At 42.2% G+C, this 25,439-nt stretch overlaps 1 protein-coding gene across 1 annotated transcript in view; it reads right to left on the bottom strand.

The window, feature by feature from the left end:
• The window catches only part of LOC124016429 (VPS10 domain-containing receptor SorCS1-like), a 149,537-nt gene extending 126,645 nt beyond the window's left edge, over positions 1–22,892 (bottom strand). Inside the window, exon 1 of the mRNA XM_046331988.1 lies at positions 22,198–22,892. Coding sequence (XP_046187944.1) covers positions 22,198–22,287 — 90 coding nt within the window. The 5' untranslated portion in view covers positions 22,288–22,892. The remainder of the gene's footprint in view (positions 1–22,197) is intronic.
• Positions 22,893–25,439: the final 2,547 nt, after the last annotated feature.

Raw genomic sequence — 25,439 nt, 5'->3', positions numbered from 1 at the left:
AATTCTGTCTTAGATTCCTTGTACGGAGGCTCCAATATGTTAAAAAGCTGAACAGCCCCCCCCCCCCCCTTCTGTGGGTGAGAGAGGGCCTGGTTATTTGTCAACCACTGCCAAGCTGATCCGAGCCACTGGAACCTCACTTGTATTCTTGACAACAGTTTTGATGAAGATGAACAATGACTAAATAAAATATATTGGCTGTTAAAAACAGTTGGATTTGTTTTGTTGTAACGAACCTCGTCCTCCTCCCTGACCATACTAAAACAAAGATAAAATAACAGAACTATGGTCAGAACGTGACATTTATATTTCTTACACTAAATACAATTGATCAGAGAAAGAGATAAAGTAAATTATGTTTCTCATTAATGTAGGGGTAAAAACTATAGAACCCCTAAAGATTCTAACAAATAAAGTAGTCAAAAAAAATGAAGTAGTTTAGTATTTGGTCCGATATTCCTAGCACGCAATGACTACATCAAGCTTGTGACTCTACAAACCTGGATGCATTTGCAGGTCATTTTGGTTGTGTTTCAGATTTAGTGCCAAATAGAAATTAATCTTAAATAATGTAGTGTATTTTAGGAGTCACTTTTATTGTAAATAAGAATGTAATATATTTCGAAACACTTCTACATTCATGTGGATGCTACCATATTTACAGATAATCCTGAATGAATCGTGAATAATGACTGAGAAAGTTACATATGGTCAAATATCATTTGCCCAAGACATGTTAAGCTCCCCTGTTATTGTAATGGTGTCATGCCTTGGTCTTAGTATTTTGTGTTTTCTTTATTTATTTGGTCAGGCCAGGGTGTGACATGGGTTATTGTGGTGTGTTTTTTGTCTTGGGGTTTTGTGGGGTGACTAATTAGTCTATGGCTGCCTGAGGCGGAGTCAGGTGATTTTTCGTTGTCTCTGATTGGGAGCCATATTTAGGCAGCCATATTCTGTGAGTGTTTTCGTGGGTGATTATTCCTGTCTCTGTGTAGTTGTTCACCAGACAGGCTGTATAGGTTCTCGTTCCGTTTGTTGTTTTGTAATATATATAGTTATTTCATGTCTCGTTCACTTTTATTAAAGAACATGAGTAACCACCACGCTGCATTTTGGTCCGACTCTCCTTCAACAGACGAACGCTGTTACAAATGGTGTGAGGTTAGCATGTCTTGGGGGTATGATATTTGACCCTCAATAACCTTCAGATGTATTCAAATAGTTAGAACAATTATTTTATTTTCATGACAGTCTTCATTCATAAGCTGCGGTTACACAATTGTACAATTACCATGCCAGTCCTAGGTGTTATGATGCTGTTGTACGCCTGCTGTAGGACTTCGTAGAGTTACATTCTAGTTTTCATTGAATAGATTGGTAAACAATTCAGGGTTTTTATTTCTACAAAGATGTAAAAATGAACACAGTCAATACAGAAGGCAAACTAGGAAACATTTATAGTGAAGCCAGTTTAACCATAAAACCAATTAATATTTCAAACCTTGCAACAAAAGCCACTCTCATAGACCTCACAGTACATCTGCTGACTACAGACACAGACACAGACACAGAGAGAGAGAGAGAGAGAGAGAGAGAGAGAGAGAGAGAGAGAGAGAGAGAGAGAGAGAGAGAGAGAGAGAGAGAGAGAGAGAGAGAGAGAGAGAGAGAGAGAGAGAGAGAGAGAGAGAGAGAGAGAGACAAATACATTTGAAAGATCTGAAAACATGGTGGCTCTGCAAAGTATCATTTCCTGCTTTGTTGAACTGTAGCATCATGGGACGGCATTCAGTGGAGTGGAAAACAGACAAAGAGGACCACAAACGCTAGCATTCCATATCACACATACACAACAGAAAAACAGAGAAACACAACCTCAAGCACACATTCTCACAATGCCTCAGCCATATTCTACAATTAGATAATAAGCGCAGGGAATCTGATTGGGAAATTGAGGGAACTAAGGGGGTTGAATCTAGAAGTAGAACCCATGTGTTGTCTATCTGATCCATCATACGTATATGTCAATACATGTGTAGCCTACAGAGTGGCACAGAGTTCACATCTCCATATCTCGTGTAGGGCTTTGGTTCTGACCCCTATAGAGTCCCTATCTGTAAATGAGGATCCCACTGTACAATCCTACATACAGTAGATTCACTATCTGTAAATGAGGATCCCACTGTACAATCCTACATACAGTATAGATTCACTATCTGTAAATGATGATCCCACTGTACAATCCTACATACAGTATGGATTCACTATCTGTAAATGAGGATCCCACCGTACAATCCTACATACAGTATAGATTCACTATCTGTAAATTATGATCCCACTGTACAATCGTACATACAGTATGGATTCACTATATGTAAATGATGATCCCACTGTACAATCCTACATACAGTATGGATTCACTATCTGTAAATGATGATCCCACTGTACAATCCTACATACAGTATGGATTCACTATCTGTAAAAGAGGATCCCACAGTAAAATCCTACATACAGTATAGATTCACTATCTGTAAATGATGATCCCACTGTACAATCCTACATACAGTATGGATTCACTATCTGTAAAAGAAGATCCCACAGTAAAATCCTACATACAGTATAGATTCACTATCTGTAAATGAGGATCCCACTGTACAATCCTAATATATGCCATTTAGCAGACGCTTTTATCCAAAGCGACTTACAGTCATGTGTGCATACATTCTACGTATGGGTGGTCCCGGGGATCGAACCCACTACCCTGGCGTTACAAGCGCCATGGTCTACCAACTGAGCTACAGAAGGACCACGATCCTACATACAGTATGTTTTCACTATCTGTAAAAGAGGATCCTACATACAGTATGGATTCACTATCTGTAAAAGAGGATCCCACTGTAAAATCCTATATATTGTATGCATTCACTATCTGTAAAAGAGGATCCCACTGTACAATCCTACATACAGTATGGATTCACTATCTGTAAAAGAGGATCTCACTGTACAATCCTATATATTGTATGCATACACTATCTGTAAAATAGTATCCCACTGTACAATCCTACATACAGTTTGAATTCAATACAGGTTAAGTCAAGCATAAACAAACTATAGCCATGCTGTCATACTTAAATGTCTGCAGTTTATGCAAAGTTTATGCAAAAACACAAAGCCAAAACAAAACCAAACAAACCAATTCCATTCAAACTTATCCTGCACTTGCTAAAACAATGCTTACAATATCACCAATCAATCAAGTATTTAAAAAGCCCTTTTTACATCAGCAGATGTCACAAAGTACTATACAGGAACCTATCCTAAAACCCCAAACAGCAAGCAATGCATATGTAGAAGCACAGTGGCTAGGAAAAACTCCATAGAAAGGCCAGAACCTAGGAAGAAACCTAAATAGGAACCAGGCTAAGAGCAGTGGCCAGTCCTCTTCTGACTGTGTCAGGTGGAGATTATAACAGTACATGGCCAAGATGTTAAAATGTTCATAGATGACCAGCAGGGTCAAATAATAATCACAGTGGTTATAGAGGGTGCAACTGGTCAGCACCTCAGGAGTAAATGTCACTTGGCTTTTCATAGCCGATCATTCAGAGTTGGAGACAGCAGGTGTGGTAGAGAGAGAGAGAAAGAGAGAGAGAGAGTTGAAAACAGCAGGTATTGGACAAGGTAGCACGTCCGTGAAACAGGTCAGGAGTCCATAGCCTCAGGCAGAACAGTTGAAACTGAAGCAGCAGCACGACCAGGGGGAGTGGAGACAGTAAGGAGTCATTAGGCATGATCTTAGGGCTCAGGTCCCCCGGGAGAAAGAGAAAGAGAGAGCATACTTAAATTCACACAGAACACCAGATAAGACAGGAGAAATACTCCAGTTATAACAGACTAACCCTAGCCCCCCAACACACAAACTATTGCAGCATAATTACTGGAGGCTGAGACAGGAGGGGTCGGGAGACACTGTGGCCACATTCCGATGATAACCCCGGACAGGGCCCAACAAGCAGGATATAACCCCACCCACTTTGCCAAAGCACAGCCCCCACACCAAGAGGGATTTCTTCAACCACCAACTTACCTTCCTGAGACAAGGCCGAGTATAGCCCACGAAGATCTCCCCCACGGCACGAACCAGAGGGGGTGCCAACCAGGACAGGAGGATCACGTCAGAGACTCAACCCACTCAAGTGATACACCCATCCTAGGGACAGCATGGAAGAGCACCAGTAAACCAGTGACTCAGCCCCTGTAATAGGGTTAGAGCCAGAGAATCCTAGTGGAGAGAGGGGAAGCGGCCAGGCAGACAGCCAGGGTGGTTCTTCGCTCCAGTGCCTTTCCGTTCACCTTCACACCGAGGCCACACTACACTCAATCATAGGACCTACTGAAGAGATGAGTCTTCAATAAAGACTTAAAAAGGTCGCATTAACAGAAAGCCAGTGTAAAGAGACCAGCGCTGGAGTAATGTGATCACATTTGTTTGGTTCTAGTCAAGATTCTAGCAGCTGTGTTTAGCACTGACTAGAGCATTGCAGAAGTCTAATCTAAAAGTGACTAAAAGCATGGATTGATTTTTTTGCATCATTTTTGGATAGACATTTTCTGATTCATGCAATATTACGTAGATGGAAAAAAGCAGTCCTTGAAAGAGTCTTGATATGTTCAGGGTCCAGAGTAACGCCGAGGTCCTTTAAAGATTTATTTGATGCGACTGTACAACCATCAAGAATAATTGTCAGATCCATCAGAAGATCTGTTTCTTGGGACCTAGAACGAGCATTTATGTTTTGTCCAAGTTTAAAAGTAAAACATTTGCCGCCATCCACTTCCTTATGTCTGAAACGCAGGCTTCCAGGGAGGGCAATTTTTGGGATTCACCATGTTTCATTGAAATGTACAGCTGTGTGTCATCTGCATAGCAGTGAAAGTTCAGATTATGTTTCCAAATGACGTCACCAAGAGGTAAAATATATAGTGAAAGAGGTCCTAAAACGGAACCTTGAGGAACACCAAAAATTACAGTTGATTTGTCAGTGGACAAACCATCCACAGAGACAAACTAATATCTTCCCAACAGATAAGATCTAAACTAGGCCAGAACTTGTCCATGTAGACTAATTTCCAATCTCTCCAAAATAATGTGATAATCGATGGTATTTAAGGCAGCACTAAGGTCTAGGAGCACGAAGACCGATGCAGAGCCATGGTCTGGCACCATTAAAAAGTAAATTGCCACCTTCACGAGAGCAGTCTCAGTGCTATGATGGGGTCTAAAACCACCATGTTTCGTATACTTTGCTAGAAGCGTTTCGTATACATCACTAGACTTCAGGAAGGCAGTGTGTCGCTGTGCAACAGCTTTTTTTTAATTGAGAGGAATGGGAGATTTGATATTGGCAGATAGATTTTTATATTTTCTAGGTCAAGGTTTGTCTTTTTCTAGTGAGGCTTATTACTGCCACTTTTAGTGAGTTTAGTACACATCCGGTGGATAGGGAGAAATTGATTATGTTCAACATAGGAGGGATAAGTACAAGAAGCAGCTCTTTCAGTAGTTTAGTTGGAATAGGGTGCAGTATGCTGCTTGAAGGTTTAGAGGCCATTACTATTTTCATCAATGTGCCGAGAGATATAATATTAAAAATCTTGAGTATCTCCCTTGATCCTAGGTCGTGACAGGGATGTGCAGACTCAGGACAACTGAGCTTTGGAATAATACTCAGATTTAAAGAAGAGTCTGTAATTTGCTTTATAATGATCATGATCTTTCGGTCAAAGAAGTTAATTAATTAATTTATCACTGCTGAAGTGAAAGTCGTCCTCTCTTGGGCAATTTTAAGTTAGCTTTGCGACAGTATAAAAAATAAATGTAGGATTGTTCTTATTCTCCTCAAATAAGTTGGAAAAATAGGATGATCGAGCAGCACTGAGGGCTCTTCGATACTACAGGATACTGTCTTTCCAAGCTAAATCGGAAGACTCAGAGTTTGGTGTAGCTCCATTTCTGTTCCAATTTTCTGGAAGCTTGCTTCAGGGCTTGGGTGTTTCATGTATACCGGGGAGCTAGTTTCTTATGACAAAAGTTTTGTTTTTAGGGGTGCCACTGCCTCTAGGGTATTACACAAGGTTAAATTACATTAATCAGTTAGGTTTACACAGAAGGACAATGTTAGATTCCATCATCATTCATAGACGGCCTGCCCTACAAATGCTTCCCTATCTGTCAAGCCATATATCATGAAATTCAATTTGGCGCACATAAATATTTTCATATGTGGCGAGTGAGCTGTGAACGGGAATGGTAAACAAACAACCTCGGCCTGAGACAGGAAACAGAGAGCAAGAGGAAGCTATTTAAATAGACTGAGACAATGGTGGTTGAGACTAGGGATATTAAACTTGAGCGAACTCCAGCTGATAATGTCCCTCTGTGTCTGTGTGAATATCTGTCTGTGTGTGAGTCTATTATGGCCTTACAACTCAATAGCAACAGTGGTAGTGGCTATTTATAATCAATCTGGGGACTGAGGAAACTTCAAGGCACACACCCAGACATACCAGGATATCTGGCAATTTCCTTGTCTTTGTATTGACGCCTGCTATGTTGAGTCCCAAATTACACCCTATCCCCTATATAGTGCCCTACTATTGGCCAGAGCTCAATGGGCCCTACATATGGAATAGGGTGCCATTTGAGATGAATGCCTAGACAGGCAAGATACAAAAGTAAATCGGTAACAACTCTCTGCGTATATGTAGACTGTCTGGAGGTAGAAATAGACTGTTGTCCAATGGAGCAGACAGGTGCTAGCCTACATATCAAAGAGATTTAGAAGCAATTAACACCTTACCTAAGGGCATTGTTCACACAAGGCCTTCATAAGATTCACATTGACAACAAAGTGTTTTCATGACTAGGCCCCTGAACGTTTCCTAACTTGATTAAACTGTGGGGTCTAATTAACAAGGGCCCGGATTATTACTTTATGCACTTAGTTTTGGCTATCACAAGGGCTCAGAGTAGCTCCTGGTCTGGTTACATGATCAGAGATAACTCAAGGCCCTTTTCATTCATAACAATCCCACAGTTTGTAAAAAACTATTCCAACGTGTTAAACCTAGCAACTCATGTTTTGATGCCCCTTTCACTCAGCAAAACTCATCTAAAGAAATGGCAAATGAATAATGCATTGATATCTATGATATCTCGCTCTCGCTCTGTTTTACTGAGCACTGCTCTATTATTAGGTTTCAAACCAAGCTCGTCTTTACTTCTCTTAAAAATTTAAAATGTAAATGTGTGAATGCAGAGAGCGGGTGGAGTAAAGAAAGAAACAATAGTGTAAAATAAGATATACAAATACAAAAGAGATCCATTTCCGTGAGTAAATAGCAGGCTCGGGAGAAGGAGAAAAGTTGTTTGACTATCATTTATTTTAGAGGCTACTTTCATGAGTATAGTCAAGATCAGAAAGAGAGAGAGATACAAATAGAAATGGAGTCTTCCTTTAGCAAATACAATGGAGAGACAGGAGTTCAAAGTCACATACTTCTTGCTTCCCCGGACTGATTGCCTATCATTGAGCCGCATCCATTTCCCTCCACTAAATGAAAGATGCTTACGCAATATGTTTGGTAATGGCCAATGTTTGAGCAGGTTATTATCATTAAAATATAAATGGGAATAAAAAGGGAAGGAGAAGGGGATAGTAAAGTTAATGTGGCGTGGCCCAGTTTTACAACCACTCGCAGTCTTTTTCATAGATAAACCGCTAGATTATTCTAATTAGACAGTGTGTTAATTGAGTGTGTGTCCTGGGGTATAATGTGTCATTATTAGTCTGCACCAACGGCAACCCCTCACAAGCATGACACCATTCACCTGACCGAGTGAGAAAGAGAGGGAGAGAGTGACAGAAAGAGGAAGGGGAGGGAAAGAGTGTTTGTGTGTGTGAGATACAGAGAGATGAACGGGTGAAAGAGAGAGAGTGAGAAGAGAACGAGAGATTGAGAGGTAGGTGATCTCCTCCCTCAACATCCCCTCTGACATCATGAATGACTCATCTCGTTCTGCCTAGTGTGATAATGTTCAGGAAATGCCAAGAGAGATCCACGTTACAAAGTATCCCACTTTGTCTAAAAAAAAGCAGGCGGTAAAGGTCAAGAATCTATGCCCATGGGGAGCATGCTGCGTATACCACCTGCGTCGATCTACCTACTACACTGCACCATGCAGTCCAACCACTACCATCTAAACTGTACTGGGATCAGCTGTTAGAGAACTAGAGACAATGTCACGGTCAGCCGCTACTTTATCTTGACCCTGTGGAAAAAAGGAGTTTAATAGAATGAAGATGACACTAAATTACATTTGACGGTCTTTTATATAAATCTAATTAACACCCACACACAGACTCTCTAACACACACACACCTGAAAGACATTCGGCTCGGTGCTCTGTCGGCACCCTTGTACAGCAGAACGGGATCAGTGGCCAAGCGTATTACTACTCAAGTCAAACAGTCTTAACGTATCCTTCCACCAAGGCCTACTCTAGTACCGCTACCATGGCAATGGTACAGGAAACATAATGAGACCATTAGCTTGATTATTGGCTGACCTTCAAAGCCTTTCATCCAATGGGTAGCTCTGAGCCATGGAGGAGACATGAGCCTCAAGGCTTTTAGGGACTTCTGTAGTCTTAGATTATATTTAGTTTCAGAACCAAGTACTATGTAATGTGATTGCAATTGACCCTGAATGTGTTGTAAAGCAGGCATCAATGCAGGCATACTTGGTAAATGTGTGGTAAATCAATGGAGGCTGCTGACGGGAAGACAAATCACAATAATGTCTGGACCAGAGAGAGTTGTAATTGATAACATTTCACTGATTCCGCTCCAGCCATCACCATGAGCCCATCCACCCCAATTAAGGTTGCACAAACCTCCTCTGGTGGCTCTCAAATGCTGATAAGCCAACTGTAGTTACATTTAACTAGATTTCAAGGAGCGAGAGACTAATCCGGACGCTAATAAGAAATTCTGCTATACCCTCAGACGAACCACCAAAGCATCAATACACGATTAAGATTGTGGTATGATTCATCGGTACACATCTGATGCTCGTCGGATGTGACAGGGCTTAAACTATTACGGAGTACAAAGGCAAACCCAGATGCGAGATGCCCAGTGACGCGAGCCTACCAGACGAGCTAAATGCCGATTTATGTTCGCTTCGAGGCAAGCAACACTGAAGCATGTACTAGAGCACCAGCTGTTCCGGATGACTCTGATAACGCTCCCGGTAGCCGATGTGAACGAAACCTTTAAACAGGTCAACGTTTCCAAAGCCACTGGGCCAGATGGATTACCAGGACGTGTAATCAAAGCATGCGCGGACCAACTTTCAAGGGTCTTCACTGACATTTTCAACCTCTCCCTGACAGAGTATAATACCTACATGTTTCAAGCAGACCACCATAGTCCCTGTGCCCAAGGAAGCGAAAGTAACCTGCCTAAATGATTACCGTCCCGTGGCACTCATGTCGGTAGCTACGAAGTGCTTTGAAAGGCTGGTCATGGCTCACATCAACAGCATCCTCCCGGACACCCTAGACCCACTCCAATTTGCATACCGCCAAACACGACGCCAACACCATCATTAAGTTTGCTGATGACACAACAGTGGTAGGCCTGATCAAGACAACGATGAGACTGCCTATAGGGAGGTCAGAAAACTGGCAGTGTGGTGCCAGTGCAACAACCTCTCCATCAATGTGAGCAAGACAAAGGAGCTGATCATGGACTTCAGGAAAAGACGGGCCGAACAGGTCTCCATTAACATCGACGGGGCTGGAGTGGAGTGGGTCGAGAGTTAAGTTCCTTGGTGTCCACATCAATGAACTATCATGGTCCAAAATACCAAGACAGTCATGAAGAGGGCACAACAAAACCTTTTCCCCCTCAGGAGACTGAAAATAGTTATCATGGGCCCCCACATCCTCAAAAGGTTTCACAGCTGCACCATCGAGAGCATCCTGACCGGTTGCATGGGTATGGCAACTGCTCGGCATCTGACCGTAAGACACTACAGAGGGTAGTGCATACGGCCCAGTACATAACTGGGGCGAAGCTTCCTGCCATCCAGACCCTATATAATAGGAATGTCAGAGGAAAGCCCATAAAAGGAAAGGTCCATGGCCACAAAATTGCCAGAGACTCCGGTCTCCCAAGTTATAGACTTTTCTCTGCTACCGCACGGCAAGCGGTACCGGAGCGCCAAGTCTAGGACTGAAAGACTCCTCAACAGCTTCTACCCCCAAGTCATTAGACTGCTGAAAAATTCATGAAATTCACCAAAGGACAATTTACCTTTATTTAACTAGGCAAGATAGTTAAAAACAATTTCTTATTTTCAATGTCGGCCTAGGAACAACAGGTTAACTGCCTTGTTCAGGGGCAGAACGGCAGATTTTTACATTGTCAGCTCGGGATTCGATCTTGCAACCTTTCAGTTGCTAGTCCAACGCTCTAACCACCATGCTACCTGCCCCCCCACATTGACCCCCCCCCCCCTTGTACAGTCGTGGCCAAAAATTGAGAATGACACAAATATTAATTTTCACAAAGTCTGCTGCCTCAGCGTCTTTAGATATTTTTGTCAGATGTTACGATGGAATACTGAAGTATAATTACAAGCATTTCATAAGTGTCAAAGGCATTTATTGACAATTACATGAAGTTGATGCAAAGAGTCAATATTTGCAGTGTTGACCCTTTTTCAAGACTTCTGCAATCCGCCCTGGCATGCTGTCAATTACCTTCTGGGCCACATCCTGACTGGAAGCACATTCTTGCATAATCTATGCTTGAAGGTGTCAGAATTTCTGGGGTTTTGTTTGTCCACCCGCCTCTTGAAGATTGGCCACAGGTTCTCAATGGGATTAAGGTCTGGAGACTTTCGTGGCCATGGACCCAAAATATTGATGTTCTGTTCCCCGAGCAACTTAGTTATCACCTTTTCCTTATGGCAAGGTGCTCCATCATGCTGGAAAAGGCATTGTTAATCACCAAACTGTTCCTGGATGGTTGGGAGAATCTGCTCTCAGAGGATGTGTTGGTACCATTCTTTATTCATGGCTGTGTTCTTAGGCAAAATTGAGAGTGAGCCCACTCCCTTGGCTGAGAAGCAACCCCACACATGAATGCTCTCAGGATGCTTTGCTGTTGGCATGACACAGGACTGATGGTGGTGCTCAACTTGTCTTCTCTGAACAAGCTTTTATCCGGATGCCCCAAACAATCGGAAAGGGGATTCATCAGAGAAAATGACTTTACCCCAGTACTCAGCAGTCCAATCCCTGTACCTTTTGTTGGTTCAGGGCTTGTAAGTAAGCATTTCACGGTAAAGGCTACACTTTGGCGCATGTGGCAAATAAAGTTTGATTTGATTTGATGAATCTTAGAGAGCAATTATGACCTGGCCCGACCAGGGAAAGTTCACCAAGGTAAAACGAGGACCCTTAGTATAATTCCATTGTCTTTCACAATTCTCTCGATCCAGTCCATTAACTAAATAATAAATTAAAGTTGTGTAGACAATCTTAATAAAGCAACTGAACAAATTGCTGAACACAAACACACAGCTCGGCGCTGGCCTGAAAAGGTTGGGCCAAGTGCCATATTTGGAATCCTGGCAAAGACATTAGCTCTGGGGGGCAAGTCAAGATGAATCCTCTGTCTAGTCGTGGCGGCGCATGGCGTCTTGCCACTAAGCTTCACTACTTCCACTGTGGAGAGGAAACAAGGGCTGGGAAAACACATTTGTAAACACAAATTAAATGAAGAGGGGAGGGGATGGAGGGGTGAAAAGAGGAAGTCCCTTTGGAAGAGGGCATTATTTATGACACCCACCCCATCTTCCTCTCTTCCCTTATTCCTTCAGAGCAGTTAGTTACACCATAGCGCTAGGAAGCAAAATAGTGCCACTTTATATCCATTAGCATCACTAAATGGAAGGGAAGCCATCCAAGGGGCGAGAAGAGACACAGAGAGGGCTAGGAACAAGCCCCTGTGTACCTCCTAAATCATGTTCCAGGTCTGCATGGATGCCAAAGCTGTGTTCAGCTATGCCAACCAACTACGCCACCCTCTCCTCACTGTTGGGGGGTGCAGTAAGGGGGTTAGCAAACAAAAATATTCTTCCAGACGAGTGGATGTTTTTGAGTAAGAAAATTATTTTCAGTTCATTTCAGTTGAGTTCAGTTCATTTCAAGATTTTCTAAGTTTAGTTCAGTTTATTTCGAGGGGAAGAATCCATTTGTACCAGAATATTCCTTTGTTCGGGTTGAGGAGCCACATGATTGAGTCTACTAAATGTACTGCAATTATTGAAACAAATTATCCAGCTATGGTCTATACAGCATGCCTACGGTATGGCAATTAGGACTAACGGCCTAAATATTGCAGGCGACAGTTACTTACTGAATGTGTATGAAAGACTTCCACATGTACAGTAGCCTTACAAAATGGGCCTCTTAGAGCAATTACTGTGTGTGTGTGTGTGTGTGTGTTTGCTTATGAACATTTCAGAAGGCCAGCTCACTTCATTGATAACATGCCAAATATTTAATGAATTCTCTCCATGAGGTTTTTAATGTAAGAAACTACTCCCAGAATATGCAAATCCATATTTAGATTTTCCCCACTGGATGTATGAAGAACAAAGAAAACCGTGTGTTGCATGATGAAAAAATAGCATAAAAGAAAATAATTGACATTGATCACGTCAAGGCTGGCAGATTTTCATGCAATATTGACAAACATGTAGATATTTACTACCAGTGAAGTGCGTTACTGGAAGCATCAACTTAAAAAACGAGTTGATGGATGAAATAAATTATCAAGGCTGAACATCCCTTTATGGCTTTTATGATAATAACGATCAGCATGAGGCACAATAATGGCATCTACCACAACTTTTGGCGAACACCAAAGGTGTTGGCTTTTTTTTCTCCCTTTAACATCTACTGACTTCCCATAGAAAATATTCCTATTCATGAAAATCACAAATTAAATATATTGAGACACAGCTTCGCCTTTTGTTAATCACTCTGTCATCTCAGATTTTCAAAATATGCTTTACAGCCAAAGCTAGACAAGCATGTGTAAGTTTATCGATTGCCTAGCAAAGCATTTTGTCCAGCTAGCAGCAGGTAACTTCGTCAAGGAAATCAGAAAAGCAATCAAATTATATCGTTTACCTTTGATGAGCTTCGGATGTTGTCACTCACAAGACTCCCAGTTAGCTAGCCAATGTTCCTTTTTTCCAAAAAATGTTATTTTTGTAGGCGAAATAGCTCCATTTGTTCTTCACGTTTGGCTGAGAAATCGTCTGGAAATGGCCAATAAATACTCCAAATTAGCTCCATAATATTGACAGAAACACGGCAAACTTTGTTTATAATCAATCCTCAAGGTGTTTGTCTAATATCTATTCGATAATATATCCGTCGGGACAATTAGTTTTTCAGTAGGACCGATTGGAGTAATGGCTACCTCTGTATTTTACGCAAGAGTCACCCTGGGAGCCATCAGGTGACCACTTACGCAATGTAGCCGCCTACAGCTATTCTTCAACATAAATGCGTAAAACTACGTCACAATGCTGTAGACACCTTGGGGAATACATAGAAAGCATAAGCTGGTTGATTGCACATTCACAGCTCAATAGGGACTCATTGGAACGCAGTGCTTTCAAAATATAGGGCACTTCCTGATTGGATTTTTCTCAGGCTTTCGCCTGCCACATCAGTTCTGTTATACTCACAGACAATATGTTTACAGTTTGAAACGTTAGAGTGTTTTCTATCCTAAGCTGTCAATTATATGCATATTCTAGCATCTTGTCCTGACAAAATATCCCGTTTAAGACGGGAATGTTTTTTTTTCCAAAAATGAAAATACTGCCCCTAGAGTCGCAACAGGTTTTAACCAGTATCCGGGAGCATAATCATAGCCTCAAACGCATTAGCATAACACACATAAGTACCCCTATAAACTTTTCCTATTCATGAAAACCGCAAATGAAATGAAATAAATATATTCAAACACAAGCTTAGCCTTTTGTTAACAACACTGTCATCTCAGATTTTCAAAATATGCGTTACAGCCAACGCTAGACAAGCATTTGTATAAGTTTATCATGGCATAATGCTATGCTAGGCTCTGCTGGCAGCAGGCAACATTTTCACGAAAATAACAAAAGCAACCAAATCATCTTTGCAGTTTTGGAAACATCAGAGTGTCTTCCTTCCAAAGCTGTCAATTATATGCATAGTCGAGCATCTTTTCGTGACAAAATATCTGGTTTAAAACGGGAACGTTTTTCATCCAAAAATTAAAATAGCACCCCCTAAATCCAACTGGTTAAGATACTTTTTTTTCTGGCCACAAAGTGGTCCTATGTACAGATTCTCCAATATCCGCTGTGGAGCTTTGCAGCTCCTTCAGGGTTATCTTTGGTCTCTTTGTTGCCTCGGATTAATGCCCTCCTTGCCTGCTCCGTGAGCTTTGTTGGGCGGTCAGCTCCTGGCAGGTATGTTGTGGTGCCATTATTTTTCAAAAAATGTATTTAATGGTGCTCTGTGGGATGTTCAAAGCTTCTGATATAAAACATATTATAACCCAGCCCTGATCTGTACTTCTCCACAACTTTTTCCTGATCTGTTTGGAGAGCTCCTTGGTCTTCATGGTGCCGCTTGTTTGGTGGTGCCCATTGCTTAGTGATGTTGCAGACTCTGGGTGTAACGGCTCTCGTGGGTTGAAGAAGTAGACCAAGGTGCAGCGTGGTAGGCGTTCATTGAACTGAACACCGCAACAAAATATCAAAGTAGAAAAAACCGACCGCGCACAGTTCTGTCATGCAACAAAACAGCTAAACAGAAAATAACTCCCCACAAAACCCAAACGTGTATATATGATACCCAATCAGAGACAACTGCCTCTGATTGGGAACCACACTAGGCGAAAACAACAAAGAAATAGAAAACATAGATTCTCCCACACGAGTCACACCCTGACTTAAGGATCTCTAAGGTCAGGGCGTGACACTGGGGCCTTTCAGAACAGGTGTAAATATACTGAGATCATGTGACAGATCATGTGACATTTAGATTGCACACAGGTGGACTTTATTTAACTAATTTTGTGATTTCTCAAGGTAATTGGTTGCACCAGATCTTATTTAGGGGCTTCATAGCTAAGGGGGTGAATGCATATGCACACACCACTTTTCCATTTTTGTTGTTGTTTTGAAACAAGTTATTTCTTTCATTTCACTTCACAAATTGTGACTTTTGTGTATGTCCATTACATGAAATCGAAATAAAAATAAATTTAAATTGCAGGTTGTAATGCAACAAAATAGGAAAAACGCCAAGGGGGATGAATACTTTTGCAAGGCACTGTATAACAGTCCTGTCTACTTCAACCTTCCTTCCTGCCTCCGTTTCCTCTTTAATAATGATCTTGAAGATGGAAACTGGCATTGGTTTTGAAATATTTTCTTATGGCCAGGTGAGGGGGACTGACTGCCTACTCAAGCATGTTTTCTCCAGCTCTCAGACACGAGTACTGGGCTACTTTATCTTCATTGGGTTTTAGACCATGATTGAATGGGTGTTGAATTAAGCCCTCAAGTATGGCCTGATGGAGCCTGAAGTCCTCTAACTCTAACTTAGGGTTGGTGTGTGTGTGTGGCGGGGGTGGGTGGGTGACTGTGTCTAGTCTGACTGCACCCATGCATTCACTCACTTGTCATTGTGCCACCATTGCTTTTCCCTCCTTTTCTCTTCTATTCCCTACCTCTCCCAGAATGCCCTGCTCTGCTTGTGCTGCCTGAGCTGTGCTGTGGTGTGTTTTACCACTATTCCCTCTAGGATGACCTGGGTAGTAGTGGTGTTATGTTCCCCAAGACAGGTTGTGTCCTCTGAAGCGTGTAGACAAGGATAATGTGGTCTCTTCTTTGTCTATCTGTCTGTCCGTGTGTGTGCCTGAGCTCTGGGTGGATACTAGCCTAGACTCCCTATGGGGAGAGAGATGGTCTGAGTGTCGGGTCTCTCAGTCTCAGTGGTGTTTATAACTATAATGGCAGTATTTCTTCTTCCTGCCAGTGTGGATTTAAAATGGCCGCCATTATTGTGCCTCATGCTGATCGTTATTATCATAAAAGCCATGAAGATGCTTCCAGTAACGCACTTCACTGGTAGTAAATATCTACATGTTTGTCAATATTGCACGAAAATCTGCCAGCCTTGGCGTGATCAATGTCAATTATTTTCTCTTTATGTTATTTTTTCATCATGCAACACACGGTTTTCTCATTGTTCTTCATACATCCAGTAGGGAAAATCTAAATATGGATTTGCATATTCTGTGAGTGGTTTTTAATGTAAGAAACCTCATGGAGAGAATTCATTACTCTAAGAGGCCCATTTTGTAAGGCTACTGTACATGTGGAAGTCTTTCATACACATTCAGTAAGTAACTGTCGCCTGCAATATTTAGGCCGTTAGTCCTAATTGCCATACCGTAGGCATGCTGTATAGACCATAGTTGGATAATTTGTTTCAATAATTGCAGTACATTTAGTAGACTCAATCACGTGGCTCCTCAACCCGAACAAAGGAATATCCTGGTACAAATGGATTCTTCCCCTCGAAATAAACTGAACTAAACTTAGAAAATCTTGACCTAAACTGAAATGAACTGAAAATAATTTTCTTACTCAAAAACATCCACTCATCTGGAATAATATTTTTGTTTGCCAACCCCCTTATTGCACCCCCCAACAGTGAGGAGAGGGTGGCGTAGTTGGTTGGCATAGCTAAACACAGCTTTGGCATCCATGCAGGCCTGGAACATGATTTAGGAGGTACACAGGGGCTTGTTCCTAGCCCTGTCTGTGTCTCTTCTCACCCCTTGGATCCCTTCCATTTAGTGATGCTAATGGATATAAAGTGGCACTATTTTGCTTCCTAGCGCTATGGTGGAACTAACTGCTCTGAAGGAATAAGGGAAGAGAGGAAGATAGGGTGGGGTGTCATAAATAATGCCCTCTTCCAAAGGGACTTTTTTGTGTTTACAAATGTGTTTTCCCAGCCCTTTCCTCTCCGCAGTGGAACCAGTGAAGCTTAGTGGCAAGACGCCATGCGCCGCTACGACTAGACAGAGGATTCATCTTGACTTGCCCCCCAGAGCTAACGTCTTGGCCGGGATTCCAAATGGGGCACTTGGCCCAACCTTTTCAGGCTAGCACCGAGCTGTGTGTTTGTGTTCAGCAATTTGTTCAGTTGCTTTATTAAGATTGTCTACACCAATGTAATTTCTATTTAGTTAATGGACTTGTTTGAGAGAAACTTGTGAAAGACGATGGAATTATATCAAGGGTCCTCGTTTTACCTTGGTGAACTTTCTCTGGTCGGGCCAGGTCATAATTGTTCTCTAAGATCTACCAAATCAAATCAAATCAAACGTTATTTGCCACATGCGCCAAAGTGTAGCCTTTACAGTGAAATGCTTACCTACAAGCCCTGAACCAACAGTACAGTTCAAGATGAAGAAAATATTTACCAAGTAGGCTAAAATAAAAATGTATGATAATAAGCAACACGATAAGAATAACAATAACGAGGCTATATAGAGGGGGCACCGGTACCGTGTCACTGTGCAGGGGTACGGGCTAGTTGAGATAATCTGTACATGTAGGTGGTGGTGAAGGGACTATGCATAGGTAACAAACAAACAAACAGCGAGTAGCAGCAGTGTACAGCCGTAGCCAAAAGCTTTGAGAAAGACACAAATATACATTTTCTAAGTCTTCTGACAACCCATCCATCCGTAATGCAGCACAATGTTGTAAACCATAACAACGTACAGTATGACAAACAGCGCGTCATACCATACATTTCCCCCCTGTCTAAAACCAGAGACTGGTACCATATGTAAAAATGTCAATCGGGCAAGAACCTAGAGTGATGCCTGCAAGAAAGAAACATTAACCCTTAACTTCTTTGGGGTAGGGGGCATTATTTTCACATCCCGATGAAAAGCATGTCCAGAGTAAAAGGCTTGCTACAAAGACATAAAAGCTAGAATATGCATATTATTAGTAGATTTGGATAGAAAACACTCTGAAGTTTCTAAAACTGTTTGAATAATGTATGTGAGTATAGCAGAATGCATATGGCAGGCAAACACCTGAGAAGAAAATCCAACCAGGAAGTGGGAAATCTGAGGTTGGTCGATTTTCAACTCAGCTCCTATTGAAGATACAGTGGGATATTGGTAATGTGTTTCGTTGTCGTCTGACAAGACGGTCGGAGTAGGAGCGTCAAATGAGCGTGAGAGGAGGTCTGCCCAATGCTTCAGCTGAGAGTCATACTGTCTGAGGCGGTCGGTCCATCTGTGCAGCCGAAGTGGCTTGTGGCCAGTTCCTGATGCTGACAGTAGCGTTGTGAGGGACTGGTGATCAGTTCGGAGCGTGGACAGCCGGCCGTATAGGTAGAGGTGCCACCTTTTGCACGCCCAGACACAGGTGCTTCTCATTGCCACACAGTGCTTCTCGTTCGCCCACAGAGTACTGTTGTTCAGTTGGGCTCAGGGCCCTTGAGGCGAAGGTGACGGGCCTCTCAATGCCATTCTGTAGCTGTAAAAGGACAGCTCATAGTGCTCCAACTGAGGCGTCACAGCTGACAATGGTGGGGCAGACGGGGTCAAAGTGGGGCCTGTGAGTAAAAACTGTGAGGCAGCCCAGTCTACCAAACAGAGTTGGCCAGTTCTGTTGCCATGTGCCGGTAACTTGTTGGATAGCTGATCCACTCATCACTCAGTGTGAACCCCAAGCCTGTGAAGACGTCGAGGCTCAGGAGGTTGGCACCCCGCTTTGCCTCATGAAATGTAAATGATGGCAGGTGCTTGGCACCACAGTGTACTGGTACCTGGAGGGTGCCTGCAATGTCTCTTGGATCTACCATACTCACACAGGGCAGTGGAGTGCTGTTAGAGTGGTAGGTGACAGAAAAATGTGTAGTAAGTTGCAAGGTTGAGCAATGACACTGCAGCGCCAGTATCCAGTAGCAAAGGCAAACCCAACTCACCCAGCTGTACGGTTCATATATTGAATGGCACATGTTTAGTGGCGATGGTTCGGATGTCAGTGTAATTATGTTGAGAGCAAGATGAAAATAAGGGCCTGTTCTGGGTGGAGCTAGTAGCTGGGGCAGAACGACACACTTTAGCAAAGTGATTGTATTTTGAACAGTTCTTGCATATTTTCCCACGGGCTGGGCAGTTTGAAGCCCTTGAATTGTGAGAGCTAGCCCCACAGTTCACTGCACCTGTACATATAGCTCATCGGTAAATAGCCCATCCAATCTACCTCGTCCCCATACTGCATTTATTTATTTATCCTGCTCCTTTGCACCCCAGTATCTCAACTTGCTAATTCAGCCTCTGCACATCCTACCATTCCAGTGTTTAATTGCTATATTGTAATTACTTTGCCACCATGGCCTATTTATTGCCTTACCTCTCTTATCCTACCTCATTTGCACATGCTGTATATAGATTGTCCTACTGTATTATTGATTGCATGTTTGTTTATTCCATGTGTAACTCTGTGTTGTTGTATGTGTCGAACTGCTTTGCTTTATCTTGGCCAGGTCGCAGTTGCAAATGAGAAATTGTTCTCAACTAGCCTACCTGGTTAAATGAAGGTGAAATGAAATAAACAGTTGCCACAGCTACTTCTGTTTGTGTGTCTGTGTGCCTGCTGCACGGGCATGTCGGTGTATGTCCATGCAGCTATCGACGTGGGAGGGAGTGCGCAGTGCGTGATTGTTGTAGTGCGCCTGCTCGAGCTGAAGCTGCTGTGTGAGAATGGCTGGAGGCAGAGTGTATGCTGCAGAGCTGTCTGTTAGCATAGTAGAGCATTCCAAAGCCGTTTCAACCTGGAGTGCTATCTCCATCAAGTTGTAAATGATCCGATTCCAAAATAAGTTTCTCCCTTGTCATTTCACATAACGTCCCCTCTATATCAGCTGTTCCCTGATGATCTCGTCCTGAAGTGTCCCACAGTTGGTTACAAGAGCTAGCCAAATCCCTCACGTTAGCCACATAGCTTTGAATGGACTCACCCCGGCGTTGGTGTCTTTTCCGTAACCGGTAGTGTTGGAGGAGCACACGCTCTTTCCCGGGGAAGTGGTTCCATAGGAGGCTGACTGCAGCAGTGAATGTAGGAGCCGATCTAAGCGCACTGAAAATATTCTGTCCCTCTGTACCAAGGCAGTGACGGAGCATTGCTGTCCTCCGCTTGTCGGAGACTGTAGAAAAGTCCATAGCTTCGAGATAAGTGTTAAAACGTTCAAGCCAGTTATTCCACGGGACTGGATGTTTGCATGGCGAGGAATGGTGCTGGTGGTGGTTAACTGAATTCAGCCATCTTCGTCGCTAATGTTATATCTAGCTTAGCTGTCAAAGAACGCACATCTGCACAGTTTCACATTGCACAAGGACACCCAGCAACCCTGTTTTAAAGGCACACGAGTGCACACACAAAGAGAGAGACACACACACTTCCCCCAAATGGATTAAAAAACAAGTTCATGCAGCATGTCATCATCGTTCCAGACAAGAGGACGGAAACTGTTAGATTAGTTGTTTTCCTCCTTCATCCAAATGAATTCGAGCAAAAAGGAGCAGCCACAACAACAAATGAACATGTAAGAATGATAAAAGGGCCCAGTGGTTTTCTCTACTCTGAATCTTCATGGTTGTGGAAATGACTTTTATTCATTTTGCTTCACTATCCTGTTTCAAATGAAGGCCTCTATCCCATTTTGGGGGATTAAATCTTTTCACTATATTTTCAGTATTCAAAATAAATGGGATGGAATGATCTGGCTGCTACTGGAAGATGGATAATCTGCGTCATAACAACCATGTATTTATTAGAAACCTGGAGTATTAGCCAGAACAGGGACAGGTCCTATCATTAACATGGCCTAACACGTTCAATTGTGACCTCAGTTAAAAAGTACAAGCTGTCTTCACTCACAGAGGATGAGACGGGTTGTAGTGCATCACCAATGAATACCCTTATGTAGACTGACAGATGCTGGTGGAAGAACAACATGCAACAGTTATGGACCAAAATCAAATATTACTTAACTATGCTTCTGTTTGAATGTGTAAGCACACTTATTACAGACTGCCAATCAATGTAATTTCACGCTTGGCCATCATATATTGATAATAAGAAGGCATATTTACAACAGTGTTATAAGTGCTGCGGATGTTTTGCTAAAGACGAGATCCTTCACTAGATGATGTCATTGCCTCTGATTCCATTAGAGACCATTGTCTCAGGCTCTGTATCCCTACAATAATACACCACTGCAGATGTTGCTTTTAGGATGCTTAATGATCGTCTCCTACAAAGTCCACATAATTCATCGGCATAGAATCGAATAATTCAACTAGGCATAATCTATAGCTTTTGTAAAGGAATTGTGAAGGTAGAAGTGGTAAGAACTAGTAAGCAATTCAGATGACAACATAGGCTTTCCTTCTCATGGAAATTTGATTACAAGCAAAGAGTTAGAATAATTTATTGCCCCGTCAAAAATATTTACACCTCTGCCCAATCAATTAAATTGGACCCCAAGCAAGGTATAATTTATGTAGCCTGTTAGCAAACACATCTATTGCAAAACAGAAGACAAGTTAGGATTAGCATTTATTGCAGTCGTTTTCATTACATATTACACTCAAACTAATATTGGAATTCACCTGTCAGAGTAGCCTAGCCTACCTGCAACCTACTGTATAGTGAATGTTTTTCAACCGCTATGTGAAGCAATCTGTATGCACGGTCACTAAGTCTGCAGCAAGCACGCATCTCTTGGTGCGCAAGACCAGTCCAACGTGGTCCCGAATGCTTCATTCAGGATATGGCGAAACACAGTATTTGGGCTATGTGCCCAACTGAACCAATACACCTATTACAGTGGACAAAGAACTCGCTAAAACAGGCGAGTTTTCCGTGCGCAACACAGCTTGGACAGCAGGACATAATTCCCTTCAGTCATAATATAAAACCACACGCATTTGGTGAATAATCATCACTTACACTGCGGTTTTGTCCCAAACAGCAAACCACTGCATGATTGTGTCCCCCGTCAAGGCGAAAGTAGTGCTGGTTAGTTTGGGATAATCTCATCTGATGCCTGAGGCTTCTCCTCTGGAAGTCCCTCTCCTCTCCTCGTGTTCCACTTGAATCGGCCCAGTCTTTCCGTCCAGTAACGGACCAGGACTCCTTCGCTCATCCGAGGTCTCTCCTTCCAAGTCGGGGCCATCAGTCCTCAGACACGCTATACTCGGGAGTTCGGGACCGCTTCGCTCTCTCGTTTTCACTAAGTCCAGATGAATCTTCCAGAGCGACTTTTACTGTAACTCCATCGTCAGTGAACCTCGTGTCATCCTCGTAAACACCTGCATGTTGGGTGTCGCTTAGTACTCAAGTAATTGGTTAGTACTCCACCCGGACTAGTTCCAAAGCTTGTCACCCATCTCGGACCCAGCTCTATGCGTACGGGTATCCAGTTGTAATTCCTCCAGGTGTAGCTGGACCGGCGACGGTCACAATGCGTAAATTATCTCCGCCTTGGCATTTAGCTGGATATGAGCGGAGATCAGAAGCCAGGCACACAGAGTTAAGTTCAAGCAGGGGCATCAGATGGGCATGTCCATCTCAGATCATGACAATCAACGTAAAAGTAGGCTACAAAAAAAAGTAATAATTTACTTTATTCCAATCTCTATTAAAATACCATGTAGATCACTCTGAGTGAAGCTACCACCCTGTGCGCCTTTCTTTCAGAGAGCAGAGATAGTGGTTAAATAACCAGTCAGTCGTTTAGGCAAGGCGCCTATTGTTTTGATTTTGATGTCGGCATTTGAGACAGATATTCATCGGTTACTTTCACCTTAATGTCATGTTGTGTTGTTGAAGTCGGCATAGGCGGTGCATCAAATAAACTAGGGGAAGCTTCCCTGAATTAAATTGAATTAAAAAACATATATTTAATGACTGGTGCCTTTACAGAAATAAATACAATAATTCAAAATACTACAAAGCAATGAGTTGTGGATTGTTTTAAGCCTGCAATTTGAACAGCATGCCTGACAAATAGCCTACTTTACCAAATAGCTGATTGTTGAGTTACAGCTCTCAGTGAAAAGCAGTAAAATAGCCCTAGGCCCATTACATTTTTTCAACATACAATCTTAGGAAAAACATAGTTTAGAAAGCAAATGGTTTTTGGTGGAAATACAAGAAAACACTCTCTAGTTTGTCTCTCCTTATCAAAATTCTTAACTCTGAATTGAGCGACAAGTGGCCTATTTTATTGGCACCAGCAGAGGACATATTCAGTCTTTATCATTAGATCAGTACCACTGGAAAGGTTTTTAAAGACGATCATTTCCTCTTCCTGTCTAGATGGTGATATTGTACAATTTGTGTCTCCCCTTTTCGAGGCCTAGATTAAATTATTTGTGTTCAAGACAAGGTTGTTTATACTGATCTGTTTGTCAGCATCAGCATAGTAGGCTACTAATTTGTGCCTTAATTAAAAAAATATATACAGCTTATGTCTCCAGCCATATAAAGTGAAGTATAATTGCATGAAATTAAGGCAACATTTTTGCTGGGCAAAGAAAGGAGAAGACATTTCTCTCATTAGGCCTATACTTTGCATTCGGAAAGTATTCAGACCACTTGACTTTTTCCACGTTTTATTATGTTACAGCCTTATTCTAAAATTGATCAAATGTAAAATGTTCATCATTAATCTACACCATAATACCCCATATACTGTGTAGATTGAATTTTTTGCAAATGTATAAAAAACATAAAATAGAAATACCTTATTCAGATGTATTCAGACCCTTTGCTATGAGACTCGAAATTGAGCTCAGGTGCATCCCGTTTCCATTGATCATTGATGAGTTGTTTATTCAACTTGATTGGAGTCCACCTGTGGTCAATTTAATTGATTGGACATGATTTGGAAAGGCACACCTGTCTATATAAGGTCCCACATTTGACAGTTCATGTCAGAGCAAAAACCAAGCCATGAGGTCAAAGGAATTGTCAGTAGAGCTCTGAGACAGGATTGTGTCGGCGCACAGATCTAGGTAAGGGTACAAAAATATGTCTGCAACATTTAAGGTCCCAAAGAACACAGTGGCCATCATTCTTAAATGGAAGAAGATTGATCCCTCCAGTTCTCTGCTGCCAATGACTGGAACGAATTGCAAAAATCACTGCAGTTGGAGACTTATATCTCCCTCATTAACTTTAAGCATCAGCTGTCAGAGCAGCTTACCGATCGCTGCATCTGTAAATAGTCCATCCAACCAACTACCTACCTAATCCCCATATTAGTTTTTGTTTTCTGCTCTTTTGCACACAAGGTTTTCTACTTGCACATCCTCATCTGCACATCTATCACTTCAGTGTTAATTGCTAATTTGTAATTACTCCTCCACTATGGCCTATTTATAGCCTTACCTCCTTACTTCATTTCCACACATATATTCATATTGTGTTATTTACTGTAGGTTTGTTTACACCATGTGTAACACTGTGTTGTTGTTTTTGTCACACTGCTTTTCTTTATCTTGGCCAGGTCACAGTTGTAAATGAGAACTTGTTCTCAACTGGCCTACCTGGTTAAATAAAGGTGAAATAAACATTTTTATCAAATTGAACCACCAAGCACTTTCTAGAGCTGGCCGCCCGGCAAAACTGATCAATTGTGGGAGAAGGGCCTAGGTCAAGGAGTTCACCAAAAACCAGATGGTCACTCTGACAGAGCTCCAGAGTTCCTCTGTGGAGATGGGAGAACCTTCCAGAAAAACAACCAAGCACTCCACCAATCAGGCCTTTATGCTAGTGTGGCCAGATGGAAGCCCCTCTTCAGGAAAAGGCACATAACAGCCTGCTTGGAGTTTGCCAAAATACACCTAAAGGACTCTCAGACCATGAGAAACAAGATTCCCTGGTCTGATGAAACCAAGATGAACCTTTTTGGCCTGAATGACAAGCGTCACGTCTGGAGGAAACCTGGCACCATCTCTATGTTGAAGCATGATTATGATCTTTTTGTCAAATAAGTTGTCACGCCCTGGCCATAGAGGCTTTTATTCTCTATTTTGATTAGGGTGTGACTAGGGCTGGCATTCTAGTTAATTTATTTCTATGTTTTTTATTTCTTTGTTTTTTGCAGAGTGTGGTTCCCAATCAGAGGCAGCTGTTTATCGTTGTATCTGATTGGGGATCACATAAGTTGTCATTCTCCTTTTGGT

The sequence above is a fragment of the Oncorhynchus gorbuscha genome, linkage group LG26, assembly GCF_021184085.1.
Source record: "Oncorhynchus gorbuscha isolate QuinsamMale2020 ecotype Even-year linkage group LG26, OgorEven_v1.0, whole genome shotgun sequence".
Taxonomy (NCBI): Eukaryota; Metazoa; Chordata; class Actinopteri; order Salmoniformes; family Salmonidae; genus Oncorhynchus; species Oncorhynchus gorbuscha.
Note: the sequence above shows the minus strand (reverse complement) of the source record. Positions and strands in the feature narration are given on the sequence as shown.